Raw genomic sequence first — 18,118 nt, forward strand, 5'->3', positions numbered from 1 at the left:
TGTGCAAATGTAATGTAAATAATGTTCGCCCTACGTCGCTGACACTATACTTAGGTGCAGTAAAAGAAACATTGCGCAACATCTTAGTGCTTGGCGCGTCCGGCTACCAAGTGTACTACATTGCCACAGGCGTATGACGTTGATGCTCGGCAGTTGTGGGGGGAAAAAAACCTGGAGATCTTTAACGTGCACCTGAATCTGAATACACGAGCGTATTTCGCACTTCGTCCTCTCACGAAAATGCGGGCCAGAATCGCACCCGTGACCTCCGAAGCACAGCAGCGCAACGGCTTCGAGAGGAGGTGAACTGTACGAGTAGGAATTAACAGTGTTGTATTTGTCTTTTACACATATTTGCATTGTAGAGTAGCCTACAGAAAGAGGTCCCAGACAATAACGCTGGAATGGGAACTCTTGTTAAATACATGAAACATGTGAATATTAAGAGCATACAAGCTGTTGCAATACCAACGTTATCTATAGCGAAATAAAGTAAAATATTAGGTTGAGAGAACGAAGAAATCCAGAGAAGTGCTGTGTGAGAACATATTACCTATATTTTATATGTATATCTATTAAGATATACGACACACGTTCAACACCAAAAAGGAGCCAGTTATACAATTTTAAATTAGCACGCTCAACAGCTTGTTGCCCTTAGTTGCTATACTAATATGAAATAACACGTTGTAATTTAAAGAAAATTTTGTGTTATTTAAGTTGACTAGGTGATGGCAACCAATGACAAATCATAGATTAGGGTTAGATATCACGCAAAGGACTATAGTGGTAAAATTATACTTATAGTTATAATTATTACAATATAATAATTATAATCACTTAGGTGTGCATTATGACAAGAAAATGTAAGTATACAAAATACGTGATTTTGTACGCGCTAAAGAGGTGCTAAATGACAAGAATAAGTATAAGAACCCATGACGAAAAGCGTAATTATTGTGGCTGAATGAGAAGGGGCACAGTGAAGCTTAGACATGGTGGGAAGGCAGAAATAATAATCAGGCTTCCGTACCCTATTACCACAATCTGTAGGGCATAATAGGAATCGACTTAATATATAGGGTGTCCTATCTAACGCTAGTCAAGCTGTTGTTTGTTTAATTTGTTTAAATACTGTTTTCTAATTAGCAAAGTAATTAGTACAATAAAATTATGTTTGTGGCGGAAGAGGACAGATGATCGAACGCCGCTTATATGTCTCGTAACCGTATATTGTAACTTTTTTTAAAGCTTGGGTAACGTTAGCTGGGACAGCCAGTATACTGGGACAATGTTAGTCCTGTTCTTGTTGTTCGAAGAAAACAGCGTGTACTTTGTTTTCGCGAGGTTTTTTATTAGCTTATTTGTTTGGCATCATGAACAAAGTTTAATAATGTTGCCATGAAGACTGTTAGTTCGTTGATGTTCTAGGCAGAAGAAAATATAGTAAAAAAATTAAATTATGGGGTTTTACGTGCCAAAACCACTTTCTGATTATGAGGCACGCCGTAGTGGAGGACTCCGGAAATTTCGACCACCTGGGGTTCTTTAACGTGCACCTAAATCTAAGTACACGGGTGTTTTCGCATTTCGCCCCCATCGAAATGCGGCCGCCGTGGCCGGGATTCGATCCCGCGACCTCGTGCTCGGCAGCCCAACACCATAGCCACTGAGCAACCACGGCGGGTAAAATATAGTAGTGTCGTTCGTATATAATAAACAATTACTATAGGAGAAGTAAGTGTGTCAGACAGGTCATTAATGTAAAGTAAAAATAAAAGTTGGTCAAGATTTCAGCTTTCGGGAACGCCGATGTTAACTATTTTAGTGTCAGACATTACTCCCGATATAGGCCATTTGTTTCCTGTTCGGGAGGTAGCTGAGTATTAATTCCAATGAGGGACCTGCAGTAATTCCCTAAGAATTAACCTCGGCTTATGCATAAGAACGCCATGGTTAATTGACTGAAAGGAATTAGTGAAATCACTAAAAAAAAACTGATCCGACTAATTTCCCAGCATCAATATCAGGCTCAATACTATCAGTAAGAGCAATCATGGAGGTGTTAGGTGAATATCCATGACGAAAAGCAAAACGTATATTTGTTAACAGGTTAGGTTTTTTTAATGGCAATTGTAATCACGATTTTCGCGATCTTGAGGGGGCACCACAGTCTAGCAAAAATGGCGGCTGGATCCAGGAATCCGTCGATGCTCAGCTTCAACTCTGTCACATACTTTCTCGACTGCGATATTCAATCAATCGCGGAGTTTCGTCGAAGGCCAACTTCGTTTGTTGGCCAAGTACTTTGTGACTGTTGGCTTAAACGAAAGAAAAAAAAGATGACGCAGTGTAAGTCGGCGGCCTACGCTTGCAAAAGTATACATACCCTGCCGCAAGCGAATCCGCATACATCATGAGTGAGCTTCCGTGGTGTTTTAACTCACGTCGGCGTCAGTGGTGCTGAACGTTCCTGTATACAGCAGCAACATTGGAGAAGCGCAAGCTTGTCTCTTGTACGCTGGCATACTGCTACAGGTTAAGAAGCACTCTATTTAGCCACTTTGCGGGGGGCAGTATAGGTGACCAATTGATACAGTTCACCGTGGCGTGACCTGCATATGCTTTTGAGTGCAGAAATCTACACGAGTATACTGCAGTAGATGCGCTCACAATTTAGCGAAAACCAGTGCTTGTAAATGATTGATTCAGATATCTTGTTATACGAAGTGCCGGCGTACAAGCGTGCTACAACGAAAACGCCGAATGGTCTGTCTGCTTAGATATAAGCGGATTCGAGAGCTGGCACTTCGCGCTGCCGGTGATTATTCGCGTCAGAGCTAGGCCGGGAGCGCGTAGCGATTAAATATACGAGTTGCTTTATATGGTCGCCTGACATTTCGTGTATATGGGGCCTGAATGTGATAAAGCTCCGCGTGGCTGAAGCTATAGGATGTAAGCTAACCTAGGGCGCGATCGGAGATGTCTTGTTCGATACGCGTTCTGTTCGGTTGCTGCAACGTCACTAAGTAGCAGTATGCAAAATTTGTGACAACGGGGTGGAGACAGCAGCCAATCAGGAAGCGGTGACCTCCCCGGAAGTTTACTTCCGTCGTTTGTCGTCTGCTTGCAGACAGTATACTACAAAACAAAATGTTTCTCGTCTTCCAAATGAATGAAATCTTTATCTACAAAAATATTTTTTTTTCTTCTCAAGCCCAAACACGTTTTCAAATAGTAGTACGTGTGACTACTGCAATTTATAACTATAGGTTTGTTCGATTCAGAAAGAGGTGCACGGCACCACAAACGAAAAGGTGCAGGGGGTGCCGGCCTGCACCCACTCGCTGCAAGGTTCAAGGGTGCAGTGCACCGCGGCGGCACCTTGCCTTGCACCCCGTTCAATCGAGCGCGGGGGTGCAGGGTGCACTGCTGCACCTCGGGGAATCGAGGGTCTAGGTGCAGTCCACCGTGAGTAGGTGCAGAAGGTGCAGAGAGACTTGGCTGAATCGAATAGACCTTATTAGTTTCTTTGCGTCGTCCCTAGGTAGTGTCGCGCACAGCGAGAAAAAAAAAAAAACGACGGGTAGAGTGGCACACTTTTCAAGAGGCAGCGACAACATTCCAGTGGCTCGCTGGCACCGATGATGGGGTCGATTTCGCTGTACAACCAACGAATTATTTGTTTCGAGAAACAAAAACGACGCCGGAATTCACTTTCTGCCATTTCTTCAAACGCGTTTCGCACCGCCATACGCCCTCCTCCTTCCTCTAGAAACGCCAGCGCAACAACCTAAGTTCCCAACGGAAGCGCCATTTTCTCGAATTAAACTATGGATTGTATTTAAACGTGCCATGCCGCAGCCGCCGGTTAATTGGATCCAATGCAGTCCAACAGACGCGCCAGGCGAAGCCGTATGATCGCTCCAAACTTCCCAGCTCCCGTCGGGTTCGGCGCCTATATCAGACGAAATGCTCGGTGGGAGGATGATTGACAGGAGCGTGTCGTCATTTTGACGTCACCAAAAACATGGCCGCGCCCCGCGGCTGGCGACGTCGGCGCGGAGTAGGCCAATCGCGCGCGCCGGTAACCGAACGAACGCGCCGAACAACCATCTCCGATCGCACCCCTAATCGACACTTTAGGAGTTCTTTCCCTCGTGTATCACGGTGTTGGTGTTCAGTGCGCGTTCGAAATAAATGTTTATCTAATTACCCTTTGCATCATTTGAGCTCATATGGTGTTTACTTAGAATGGGCTTGCCGAACTACTTGAGGGGCACTGACAGGAAATGTGTCTGGAGACCGAAAAAAAAAAAGAGTTTCTGCAAGAGACCTATCTGTGGAGCTGAGAGAGCTGTGACATATACGTTACCACGACATCTTGCATATGTTATACGCTGACAAGAACAGCATAAAGCAGTTGCTAGCTGAGTCAAATTGTATAGCCACTGTCCAAGTGTCTTGCGTCGTGTACCATCTCTCCGCAAATTATTTACCTGATATACTTGGTTGTGGCGCGAAATACATTTCGTGAAAAGGGACAGAAAAAAGAAGACGGTAATTGGTGCTTCACTGGCTTCTTTATTTTTTCTGTCCCTTTTCACGAAAGGTATTTCGTGCCACTATCAAGTATACCTGGGATATCTAAGCACCAACTTGGCCAAGAGAAGTCCTTTTGGAATATCTGTCCGTAGATGAACACACCTCGTTAATTCTACCTGTAACTGAGAATTGACGCAAAGATCTTCGAAGCAAAGTGTCTACTCAGCGTTTTCCTGTTCTCTGCTTGAATGATACTGTTTTTATACTCGATGGCCAGAACCAACCGTACAATAAATAGAAACTCTCGAATGAGCCGCCTGCATATGGTGGACTTGATCCGAGCCGCCCCTATAACATGCCACTGGCTGCCGACAATCTGAGAAGCTGAAAAACTTACCGAGAAACATTTTAGGGAGTATATTATACATTCGTGTTACGCTTCTCGTATAATCCAAGATCACTGAAACATGTTCAGCCCCTCGCACGCGCGCTAATTTGAACACCACAGCTTATTCCGATAGAGGTGGCTAATTGTCTCTTAGTGCGAAAGCATGCCAATCTAGTGACGACCGTGTCTGCTCGTGATTCTCATTGAAAGGCAACATGATTGCATATTTATAACCGAAGATACACAGGCGACTGTGCAAGGAAAAACAGTTAGAAATCATCGCCGAAGCATTCCGTACAGATGGTTAACCAGTGAAGCAGAGACATGCGGCCCCGGCATCACTGGGTTAATACTGACGGTTCATTAAACGACGGCTTGGTAGGCTGCCGGATCCTCGGTACGCAGTTGCTGCTTGTGCTCGGCTGCACGGGCCTATTCTGGTGCCCGGGCGGAAGCATCGGAACGGCGTAGACGAACTCGTTCCCGGCTTTGCTCGCGGCGTTGCGGATCGAAAGCTGCCTGCTCCTCAGGAGTACGTATGACGCATGGACTACCCATTTCAGAGCCGGAGAGAAACTGCTGCGCGCGTGCTCCGCTGTGATGGAGAGCAATGACGTCACTACTGGCGCAGCCAATCGCGCGCCTCTCTTTATCATTTTTTTGTCGCGCGTGCGCATGGGGTTGCGCCGGAGGAGTTATTGGCGTACAGGCGACAGACGGGTGCACGGATCGGCTAGCCATATGCAGCTTCGCTGTAAAACCTTAGCTGCAGATCAATTTAGCTAAAGCGCTTCGCCGTCGAGGAAAAACCCGAAATCATGTAAGCTCTCTTATCAGACAAAAAGTAGACATCCGGCTGAAAATGCCGCAAGCATACAACCATCGTTGCAGTTACAATATGGGCGTGGCCATACGCATGTTTCTAGGCGCTGTTAGGATCGGCCTGCAGCTATTTCAGCCCGCTGCAGGTGCGTTGATCGATCCGGGGTGGTGGCGCCCTTCAGAGAACCAGCGAGGACAGCGCTAACCAACCGTGAACGTCCTTTGGAGAACTGCGGACTACGGCAGCTCCGGAATTTAAAGGCGCCGGCTGGGTTCGGGCGTGACCACCTGGCTGCGGGGACGCAGGACAATGGACACCACGACGACTGCGCTGCAAAGGTCGTCTGCCCGCGGAGGGGGCACTGAAACCTGTGTGTGCGTGTGTGTAAAACGTCCCGCAGAGAGGGTGCTTGTTTACGCTGACGTCGAACGTTTTGCCTCACCTAGGGATCTAGGGAACACGAAGTGGATAAAACGAGCTGTTGTCGGCGGATAGAGTGTGCTCGTCGTCGTGCTCTGTGCTCGTCAATGTACTAGTGAGCTGTGTGCTCGTTTGCTGTATGCTTTTGTCTCGCGGGCTCCATTTGGGAGTGGCGCTAGACTGTCGATGTATGTCTTGTTTAAGCTGTAAATAATGTAAATAAGTCCTGCTCGCCTAGTCCTGTCGCCCCAAGTTCCTCCGATCGTCCTACAAGCCCGACTCAAAACCCTTACAGCGCACAGCTGCCTCCTCTTCGCCTCGCTGGTATACGGAAACGACGGAATAGTTCCCCACTATTCCATCTTGTGGATGTGCAGAACGGCATGCAACAGTGCTCTGGATGTTTCTTTTTGCGCCACTGGTCTGGCGACACCAAAAGAGGGCTTGACAAATGGCCGATGTACTACGCAGCAAACGTGGCTTCAAAATTCTCACGCACGGATCCCGGATAGAGTGCTTCGCGGCGCGGAGTCCGTTACGTGAAAATAGCGATAAGGCGGGGTGCCATTAGCTTTTCTTTTACTAAAGGGGACGATAACAATAGGCCGACAGTTAGTGCCTTCAGTATTGTTGCCTATGTTGAAGATGGGGATAACTTTGCTTTCTTATTAGTGCATCGGGTGAAACAGCGGTCCTAAATAATTAATTAATGATGCGGGCCGAAGTAATAGCTGTAATGTCAATTCTATTTTTAATGTAGCGCGCATGGAAGTTACAGATACCAGGGCTTGTGCATTTAAGATTAAGAATTCTATTGAGCGCCTCGCTTGGGCGTCTTGGCAGAAACAAGAAGGAATGCGACGCGTGTTGAAGGTTATGACATCGGGAAGGACCTAGTAAGCATGTGTTGCAGAGAAAAAAAAATACATTCTGGGGTTTGACGCGCCAAAGCCACAATATGATTATGAGGCGCGCTGTAGTAGGGGACTCCGGATTAATTTTGACCACCTGGGGTTCTTTAACGTGCATGCAAAGCACGGAAAGCGGGCGTTTCTGCACTTCGCTCCCAGTAAAATACGGCCGGAATTTGATCCCGTGCCTAGCAGCGTAACGCCATAGCCACTGAGCAACCACAACGGGTATTGCACAGAAACAAGGTGATCACTGAACGCCCTGGTGATATTCCACAAACCATGCCATCCCGTCTCCGTAGAACTGGATTTCTTATATTACATTGATATTGACATTGGTCTTTTGTTCAAAAAAGTTGTTAATTGCACGCCATTGTTTACTTTAGTTGTAGCCCATTTCTTGTACTTGATTGTGATACTGAATCTTCCTAGCCACTTTTAGCAAATAATTCAGTGTTACTTATAACTGTAAAGCAAATATATAAAAGCTGACTCTTTAATTTTTAGATAAAATCTTTCTTACGGATAACTATAGCAATACAGGGGTTAACCAGGTGTTTCGAGGTGAAGAGTAACTTCTACGGCTGGATACATGCAGTTGATGGTGTAAGACGACTGACTGTACGTCATACAGTGAAGTGGCACGAGATCAGTCAACGTTGATGACCAGTTCAATAAACTTCATTTGATCAAAACAAGACTTTTGGTGCTGCCGGAAACGAAGCATTATTAGATAATGGCCGGTAATGATGGCTCGTATGATGTGGGCTTCGAGGGTGCGGAGGGCGCTAACATGTTAGGGCATGATCAATAATGGTATACCTGATCAAGCGTTAGAGTAACGAGCGGGAACACTGAGGGTGAGGGTAACTGATCAAGGCCGTAACCCTCACAAATGTCAATGCACACTTTTGAAATCGTGCATGAGTCGTCAAGTAAATTATTGATTATATCTCAAACGACTACTACATTTTTGTTCGCTTGTGTAATTGTGTTAAGCAATGAGCTATAGACCAGAATAAAATTACAAAGGAGAGAGATAGGTGAATAATAGACACAGCCGAATATAGTTCTCTTGTTATCAGCATCAAGGACACATTTATTAAATACCCCATACCGCTTCACAGTCGCTCTCAACGCGAATCTCAGCTTTGGTCGACGTTTGTATCTTCATATTACAAGTCACCAGTCGGCTGTTCGTATCAGAACATGCACGGTCGTCAGAGAACGCCATGTTTTGACCTGTTTGTCTTTTTACGCCAACTGTCCTACCGGCTTCACAACACGCCGTGCTGACAGTAGGGCAGCGGTCACGCAGGAGCTTGATTCTCACGCTCATCGCTTTCAACGAACGGAAACAGAACGCGCATGAATGGCGAAGCGTATCAGACTGCTGTCCAGCAGCAGAGTAATCACGATGACGGGCGCTCGAAATCGATCAGCGCAGCAAAAGCCGGCCCTCGAACGAAATAAGGGCGCATGCAGCCGGCAAATAGACGTCACCACTAGGAGCACTGATAAGCCGCAAAGGTCTAACAGCTTACGACGACGGAGACTTCGTGACAGCTGGCTCTCAAAAATCACCATTTCCGAAAAGGGGCCCGCCGTTCAAGGCATTCCCAACAGCAATCAGCTGTGAGTCGCGCGCGAGCGCGATAAGACGCGAGAAAACCAGCTCTGGCGCGCGGGCGATTGCGACGGCACAAGTATGTCCTTCGCGGTGTCCCGCCGGGTCGCACACACCCCCTGTGCGCGAGTAACACGCCCTCCGACACGCTATCGCCACGTGCACAGCACATGGGCGCCGCGCCCCTAGCTCGTCGTCGCAGCCGCGGCGTTTCCTCCCTCGGGACCTGTGCCAACGCACGCTCAAAAAAAAAAAAAATAAAAAAAAAAAAATCGGAGAGAAAATTGCAGTGAAGCCAGCGTGGCGCGCTGACCCGCCGTCGCCGAGGCGGTTTTGACTGGATTCACCCGCCGCCTAAATGGAGGCTCATACAGCTGCGGGCGCCGTGTGTTTACTAGGCGTCGTCCGCATACAGAAAATTAGCGTTCGGCACGCGCTTTTGATTTTGTCTTCGCCGTCTCTATTTTCTTGTTCTAATCGCCCTCCCGTTCAGTCGCGCAGGCTAGCGTTGATAGCGAAGCGATTGCCCCATCGGCATCTGAGCACTCCGAGTCCGCGCGGTCTGCGCGCCCCTCACCCGCTCCCGGCGAAGAGAAGTCGGAGTCAGTAGGGGTACCGGCGAGGAAGAGACAGCGTCAGGCAGCGTCTCTCGCTCATAACAACCCTTACAATAGAGCTGTCCTTTCTCTCTAAACAGAGGTGCAACGACGTCACGACGTTAGGATGACACGATTGGCTGGCTGAACAAACGACTGTCCGGGTCGACCAATGAAATGGCTGACACAAAATAGGCAGGGTGCCATTATAAGCGGACAGTGCGGTTTTGCCCGGCGAGGTCGTGGCCGTGGTACACCGGGCTCTTGTTGCTGGGAGATATCTTGCCAGTGCTGTCGCTGAGCTGGTAGTGCAGCCTGAGCATTACTTGCCTACTGTCAGTTTTAGTCTAATCAGTCTCGCTCTCGCGCATCGCCCACACTTACAACCAGGCCGCAATGGAGACTGCACCGTCCTCGCTCGAGAAAATTAGCAAAGAGGAAACCATTCGGCTGCGTGACATCTACATAGGGTGAGTCTGCATTGCATGTGCGCTGGCCGCGCGTTGGTTGTGCCTTTTCAGCTGTCTAGCGATTGACTTTCAAGGCACTTTGGGTGCTTTGAGCTTGTCGCAAGGACTGCGCGGATGCCGGCACAAAATTTGTGTTCATTGACCCGCGCGGCTCTGTCTCAGTGACCTTGACTTTCCTGCTACCGGTAGCGTACCGTAACTCGTATACTCGTGTCGGATGGTCACACTCTTGTGGGTTTTTTGACTACGTAGGGTCGCGTTCGTCTCCAATTAGTTCACGGCGCGAAAGCGCCTATATATATACGGCTGCTAGGACTTTCTCCGTTCATTAGCGGATCGCATTTTCGAAGCGCGTGCGCATGTTGCGTCGATCTCGCGGTTAGCTATTTTCGGCACACGTTCTGCTCTAGTGTGGCATAGAGCCAGTATTTGCGCGCTGTTGCGGTGCCTGGCATTCTTGTGCACTGTTCCGTTGCGCTGCCTGTATATGTGCTATTTGGCTGCCAGCGCAAGCAAGAATTCGGCTGCAGCTCGCGTGTGCCTCGGCGTCTTAGTTGGTAGGCGTGACAGGCGTATTTATGCATAGCCTGATAACAGGGTGGCGTGACCCCCGTAAAAACTCCGGCAGCTTCAGAGCCGTCGCACGGTGATCAGATTGCGCAAAATTAGTTGCAATGAGGTTCCGCCTACAGAACAAACAAATGTTGTGATGTAGCTGTGTTGGACCCCGCTTGAGCGTCCATCGCTTCGAATCTGATATTGTTTTCGCGCCAAATTTTGTTTTGAACTGTGCAGCGTAACGTGCTTGTCGCTCATAGAATGCGAACTGGCCTGGCGCGGTTGGCACCGCTGCCATGAATGATTGAATCGCTCGTGCGGTCAGATACTTCATGGATTAGGCTGTGATCGCAGTTGTCGCCTGCATTTGGCACTGAACACATCGCAAAATGTTAGCACGTTGTAGGTGACGTTGAAACTAGCGTACGCAGCCAATTAACAGACATCTACGGCATCGACCCTCAGTCCTTGCTTCAAGCAACATTTCCTTTTGCTAATTCAGCACTCAAAGTGTAAGGCTTTACAAGCTTTTCCTGAAACCTTCGGAAACCTAAATATAGGCAAGCACATTTGTTGTCAACTAAGTTTAGAGCTGACCTCTGTCGAAACTGATCAGTTGCGAGGCTTATGAAGCATGTTACCTTTGAGTGCTAAGGAAGTGGCAGGTGCTGTGCTTCCCGTCTAAATTCCTGGCCATCAGGAAGGAAGTACTTCATGTGGAAATTACATTATTTTCTGTGTAGGAATTTACCTAGACAGTAAAGAACTGAGTCAAAGGTTGTTTGTCATTCATTTCTCAGTCATTCATGATATTTCTCGAAGATTGGGTATGGGACACCTCACCAGTTGCATGACATCTGATTATATAGATGTTATCCTTGCCACATCATCGAAAGGAGAGTCGTGGTACAAGTAAAGGAACTTGTATGTATTAATCCTTCAAGGGGAGAACATGTCCCCTTTTGGAAACTGCCATGGCTGGCACTGAAACCTCTTTGTCCATATTGCGCAATACGATGTTATTGGGCAATACCATGTCATTTTGTTTCTTGCTGAATTTGCATCTAATCGCGTATCTTTTACCTGAACACGTCCTGCACAAAGCCAAATTCAAATAAGCATGACTAGCCCAAGCCCACTACTTCATCCTTTTTGATTACTCAACTTGGAGCTTGTAACTCTATTTTCGTAATTTGACAGTGACATTGGGATTCTACATGCATAAGAAAAGAGGCATCCTTAGCACTTCAGTGCCGAGCCATCTGAGGTCTTGAGGCCAAGGTGTTTGATACGGTAGATGTTTTTTGTCACTGTCTCAACAGAACGGAACTGTTCTTACGTGCTTATTAGCTGCCACATCTGTTTAGACTCTGAATCAGTAGGTTGTAAACATAGGGGTCTGAAACAAATACTGATGTAGTTTTCTTTGAGTTGTTTCAAGTTTGCTTGTCAGGTTTGAAGAATGTTCCACTGTTTTCTTTATTAATCCAACACAGTCGCTACTTTTCTCTCGTGCTTGCATCAGAAGGTAGCAGGAACTTGCTTTCTGAAGGTAGCATTTGCATCTTGAGAACTTAAAATGTCGAGATTTATTGTGTCCAAGTTGCACATATTGAGAACAATCGAAAGCGGTGGTAAGCAGGAAGCCCAGCTGTCATTTCTTGTTGCTGCTTGCCCTCCTTGGAGGTGTGTCGAAGGTGCTTATTTAAGCACTTTTGACTGTGGGAAACATTGCAACTACATGTTACAGCCAGACAAATCGAGGCCAAATGGTAAACAACCTTGATACCCGCCTCCCCTTATGCAATAATTTCCACCTGTTCCCACTTCATAAACTTCTTTGATGGCTTGGATGTCTAGACAGGGCTAACCACTGCCCTTGCGCTCTCACCTGTCTTCGTGTGTGCTCCTGTGTGTGTGTGTGTGTCTGTGCAAAAGCAAAAAAAAAAAAAAGACGAGCCCCTGGTCCATTCCGGCTACACATACTAATCTGCCTCACCTCTTTTAGTTTCCTTTTAGGCGCCCAAGCCCTAACCACCACAAAGACCTCCACTGCTGCTGCTGCTGCTGCCAGCAGCTTCCAGCACCGATTCGACAGCAGCCCTTACCATCGCCGCAGGTGTTTCACGGACAGATATCCCGCTCAGCTGCTTGCAGTGTCCCAAACATGGGAGAGAGAGCTAGAGGCACTCTTTGTAGCACTAGCACATGGTGGACAGGTGGACAAAGGACTGATGCAGAGTGCATGCACTCTAGGCTGACTGAAACAGCCCAAGGCAGGCGCAGTGCTCTGTCAACCAGCCATTGCCCGTGGCCAGAGGAGACCAGCTCGGACTACACTGGGGGAACTCTCGTGCGCAATGAACTTGGAGATAGCTCTAGCCCCAGCTTCCTTGTGCTCAGATCTCTTGCGATGGCTAGAGATTCACCGTGAGAAAAAGGTGGGCACCCCGCATGTTGTGCAGCGGGTGTGGCCTGTGCTTCCAGATGGTAAACGCGTATTGACACGGCAGAAAAGAGGGGAAGGTAATGATCTCTTTGATCCTCCTTTGCTTCGTTTTGATGCACCCACCTGAGGTTGCCCTTGCACCTTAAGGCAAGGACTGGTGTGCTGGTTGAGAGAGAAAGTGCTGAGAAAGACTGTGTGAATGGATTTTTCCTTGAGTGTTCCAGAAGTGTTTGCCACTTGAGTGTGTGGGCTGTGTGTTTGCGTGCTTGTGGGTGAAAGTTGCATCCTCTCCAATTTGCACATCCTCTTTACCCTTCCCAACTGCCCGGATTCCTCCCTGCTGTTGCAGCCAGGTCGGCGAGACTGTTTTGCCTGCCGACGAGGTCTGCGACACATTTTTTTCTTCCCTCCTATTTTTTGCTGCCCTGCCTCGTCACTTTTGTCTGTGCTGGAGTGGCAATGTATGACTGATAGTTACTTGGCCGGTGTGCTGTGTTGTGCACAGATTGCTTGTCGTAGCCAAGAACACTACACAGGAATTGTGCTAAATTTGTTTTCAGCTCATGGCACCACCCTTCCCCTCTCGTACTGCCGAAATAACAAAAAAAAGCAACTCTCAACGTTGTCTGTTAGGTTGCATGACTGGCTGTTTGCGTTACCTTCTCAAAAAAAAAAAAAAAAAAGCAGTGCCAATACGCTGCTTTTCTAGCTTTCTGTCGTCATTCATGAGCTTAGTTAGGAAGAGTGTATTTCTCTGTGCTGGGGCTTCCAATTCCTATTGGTATTAGGCAGCAATTTTGTGGTTCTGAAGAGAACTGGGGTATACTTTGGCATAGTACAGCAATGGGACAAGTAGTTCTTGTTTGCAGTAATGTGATTGCTCTAAGTGGGAGCTCGGGGGACTTTCACTTCTGGGTATGCAACTTTGAGACTGCCTTTTCTGAGTGGACATTATGAAATGAATTAGCATAGACCAAGCCTTTTGGCATTGTCTTGTTTTGCCAGTCCCGTAGCCCAAGAGATTTGCGTTGAGTGCTGCAAATGCATTTGCTCGCCTCGTTCCATGGTGATGCAACTAACAGTACTCCCTCTCCTCTCTCTGCTGCCTGTGTGTGCTGCAGGAAGTCGTGCACTGTCTTCTTCAAGAGCAACGGGCCTCTGAAGATAGTGCGTGGCCAGGGCCAGTACATGTACGATGAGTCTGGCAATGCGTACCTCGACTGCATCAACAACGTTGCCCACGGTGAGTGCACCAGCTCCGTTGCCTATTCTTGCTGGTTTCATGGTAGTAAGCGAGAGAGGAAAACTATGTAGATCCTAAGCCATGTGGGAATGGCAAAGCAAAGCATTCTGTTGCACAATGCATTTCATTAAAGTTTGTAACATTTTTGCTTTCTGTGTACTTCACTTCTGTATTGCCCATCTGGATTTTAGTGTCGATGTTTGTGGTTTTTTGGCACTTTGAGACTGTTAAAATGCCCGACACATGTTTTAAGCGAAGCTTGAAATTTAGAAATGCCAACTGCTGATTCAGTGGACACGTATTGAAGGACAACATGTTTGGTACAACCTTCCTTGGTTACAAGTGAAGAGAAAATGCAACACAGCGCCACCAACATTCTCGCTCCTTGGTGATTTGAATTGTGGCAAGAGGATGCTCCTGTTCTCTTCTTACTTTTGACTGTTGTTCATATTTAGTGGCGCGTTTAGCAGCGGCATGACAATGTACACACAATTCAACTTCTTCCATTGCTTGGTCTTTTTCCACCACCAGAAGCAGAGTAATGCATAGTCTCTGAACGCACTTTGTATCTGTGTAGAATTCCTAACCCATTTGGAGTACAGTGCACATCAGTACAGTGGAGAGATGACAAGGAAACGTCATGCAGTAGGACACGGCGGCTACCCTGATGGGCTACAGTCTAACAAATAGCAAAAGCCCGGGAGCAGTCGTATAGATGATTCACATTAAAATGAGCAGCAGACACATGACTAATGGAGATTGCTAGTGGGTGCACAGGAGAGATTGGCAAGGTGTAAACTGCGCACGCTGTGGTTGTAACGCCGTGTTTGAAGACGGGGCACAGAAATAATTCGGAGAATGATCGCCGTTCTGTATCCCATCCTCTAATGCATTGCTATAACCCTGTTCCATCAAGCCAGCAACCAACTAGCCCATCTAAGTCTCCTAATGTGCAAACCGGTTTTCTCGCTCTGCTGTTGGAATAAACCAGCTGTTTTGAGAGCATGCACAAAGGGAGAGAACATTATTGTTCGATGGTGTTTGTCTTGAGGAATTTACATGCACTAATGAACTGAGCAACGTACCTGAACAGTACATGTTGAAATGATGTGGCTAAAGCCATGCAATTTTGGTTGCGTTTTGCTGTTGACAAGTGCCCAGTGGACATATTTAGAACCTCTGAAATTTGTGCACTCCCATTAGAGCAGCTCTGGAATGGAAGCTGTTCACGCTCTGGATATTCGTCATAAGTGAAGCAAAATGGCTACAGCAATAACCATAGATGTTGAAGTAACATGACTGTCACCATAGGCAACTGTAACATAGGATTCTGTGACATTGTGACTTTGCACTATCCCTTGAAGCAAAAATTATACAAAATGTGGAGCTGGGCACATATAAGTGAGCCTCTCTCTGTCTCTTCCACTGTCGCAGTGGGCCACTGCCACCCGCATGTGGTCAAGGCTGGCGCCGAGCAGATGGCATTGCTTAGCACCAACAGCCGCTACCTGCATGACCACCTGGTGCTCTACGCTCAGCGGCTCACAAACTACTTCCCAAACAAGCTCTCAGTCTGCTATTTCGTTAATTCAGGGTCAGTATGCAGTCCTGTGCTACTCTTTCAGGTTAATGGAAGGGTGGATGTCATTTAAAGAGTACTGACATGACATTGACATTTTTTTGGTGTGTGTTAAATGAAGGTGAACGCCCTCTAAACCCAAGAAACAATACTAGTAAGCATCGGAGCACCCTAAATAATGCACTATATAACTTGTTCATATGCAACCAGCTCCTCAGTACCTAGAAAGTGCATGCTGGCTCAATTTATTCCTGAAATTGCTGTGGATGCCATATGCGAGTGTAGCCAGAATAAACAATTGCAGCGCACTTTTTGCCTTTCTGATGAACAATGTGATCAAAGGTGGCCTTGTTGCTACATGATGTTGGCAAATGTTGCACCATGTCGTCTCCCAATTATGTTGATAATGCCAAGTCTAGCATTTCGAAACCAACGTTATCACCTTAAAGTATTCTATAAGGGTTTTTCAAGCGTCATGCTTGCTAAATGCCACCTTTATATGTGCAAGATGCAGGTGGTAGAGTTTCTGTAACATTGAAAATATGTTGGTGCTCCTTTAAAACATGTTGGTACTCTTTTTAAGCCGCACACTCCCTGCTTGATCTCTCGACACATTAGTTTGTAATGCAAAACAAACGGTAATTTCTGAACAGTGGGAAAGCTTTTTGTCCTTCAGTGAACGTTAGGGCATTCTTTCTGTGTTGTACCTCTGCAGCCATATGGTAGTTGCCAGAAAACTTTGGAAGGAATGCAAATACAGTCGCCGAACGTTTATTCGGACCTCACAGGGACTGCGGAATTGTCTGAATAAACAGGTGTCCGAAAAAGCAGATTAAGAAAAAAAGAAATCCTTTATTTCCACGCACTTATTCGGGCTCGGCAGTAGGCTTGAAGAAATTGTGAATGCACCGTTGCACATGTTCCGTGTATGCGCAATCAGATAAGCCTGAATCTCTGAGAGGGTCGTACGGTCACTATAGGCGGCTGAAAGCGCAGTCTCTGCTTGTACACGCTCCGCATGATTGGCAGCGTAGCACTTGGTGCATCATCTTCAGACTCCGAGTCATCATCCAGCGGTGCAGCAGAAACCTAACGAATGATCTCGCTGTCATCGAGTTCTGCGCATGTCAGTACAGAAGTGTTGGCACCTGTGAAACTGTCAAATGAGACGGTGTCCGGAATCGCAATGCAACTGCGCAGGTCTCGGCAGAACATTTTCGGCGTCAGTAGGGAGCACATCGGAAGGTGACAAATCCTAGGCCTCCCGGAACCCGCTTGCCGGCATTCTCCAGCGCAGTCTGCGTGGGCACTGTCGGCGTCATTAGACACTTGATGCGATGTTTCCGTATGCCACGTTGGATCACTGCAACCTCGACGCAGCACACAAAGCGAACATCACGCCGTCACGCCGACACCAGTCGCACAAGCGAAAAACATGGCCTACTCGCAGTGTCATGCACAAAGAAAGAAACAACTCAGCTGCTGGATTGTCTTGACATGGCTTACTAAGCTGAGACCAGAACTGCTGTAGCTACGAACCAGGCAGAAACGATGATGATGAGCGGGGATTTGCAGTAGCGCCACTTCGTGGGGCAGCAAGGAGGCTCCGTTCAAGACAAAAATGGCGTTCAGCGAGTCTAACCATGCACCGGTCAGAGTCACTGCATGGTGCTCTCGATCGAGTTGGCTCAAGGAGTGTCCGAAAAATCTGACGAGAGGTTGCAAGGTGCTGAACTTTCGGCAGTTGTTATACATTATGGTCTATGGGGAGAATGGCGGTGCCGCGAAGCAGACCGAATAATTGAGCATGTCCGAATTTTCGTAGTCCGAAAAATCAGTCGGCAACTGTAAATCTACAGTAACTGTCAAACTTAACACGAACAGTACTCGTATCTGTTGGCTTAACATTAAAACAAGGGCCATAAGAAGCAAACAGCTCTTTTTTCAGAAAACTTAAACCCAGTTTGCATGGGAATGGAATTTCATAATGTATGTTAGCGTTTGGAAGATATCTATTACATCTTCCAGTCTGTATTTTGACTACCTCTGCATTTGTTGCTTCTGTTCGTTCTGCACCTTGCTTCTCTTCTATTCCACAGGTCCGAGGCAAATGACCTTGCTATGAGGCTGGCGAAGTGTTACACAAAGAACAAAGACATCATTTGCCTTGACAGGTATGGATATCCAGTCTTATAGCTCTTGGGGTGGGGGTGGGGGGGGGGGGGCTTATTGTAAAAGTTTGTAAAAATGATTCCCCATTGCTGTTATCGGGTTTCGCTATTATTGAGACCTGCTGTTAATACAGCGCCTTTGAATAGAATGCGGTTAGACTTGTTAATCTAAATGCTCTAGAAGAAGTCGAAAAAGTGTTCAGTACGTAAAAATATGCAAGTACTAAAACTTGCAATTCTTGCATGTAAAGTGTTTGGCCTTGGTGACAATCGTCACTTCTGAAGGCATACAGCTAACACTGTTTTAGGGGTGGCGGTGAATGCAAGAATAAAGACTT

General features: G+C 47.0%; 1 protein-coding gene across 5 annotated transcripts in view; it reads left to right on the forward strand.

The window, feature by feature from the left end:
* The first annotated feature begins 9,512 nt into the window (after positions 1 to 9,512).
* Positions 9,513 to 18,118, forward strand: part of LOC126547888 (5-phosphohydroxy-L-lysine phospho-lyase) — a 35,102-nt gene continuing 26,496 nt past the window's right edge. Inside the window, exons 1-5 of one of the 5 annotated variants that reach the window (XM_050195918.2) lie at positions 9,691 to 9,780; positions 12,347 to 12,779; positions 13,909 to 14,030; positions 15,465 to 15,624; positions 17,709 to 17,783. In XM_050195918.2, coding sequence (XP_050051875.1) covers positions 13,976 to 14,030; positions 15,465 to 15,624; positions 17,709 to 17,783 — 290 coding nt within the window. In that variant the 5' untranslated portion in view covers positions 9,691 to 9,780; positions 12,347 to 12,779; positions 13,909 to 13,975. The other 4 variants (XM_050195915.3, XM_072285310.1, XM_055063390.2 and 1 more) reach the window with 4 other exon arrangements.

Source organism: Dermacentor andersoni, chromosome 1 (assembly GCF_023375885.2).
Source record: "Dermacentor andersoni chromosome 1, qqDerAnde1_hic_scaffold, whole genome shotgun sequence".
NCBI classification, from domain to species: Eukaryota; Metazoa; Arthropoda; class Arachnida; order Ixodida; family Ixodidae; genus Dermacentor; species Dermacentor andersoni.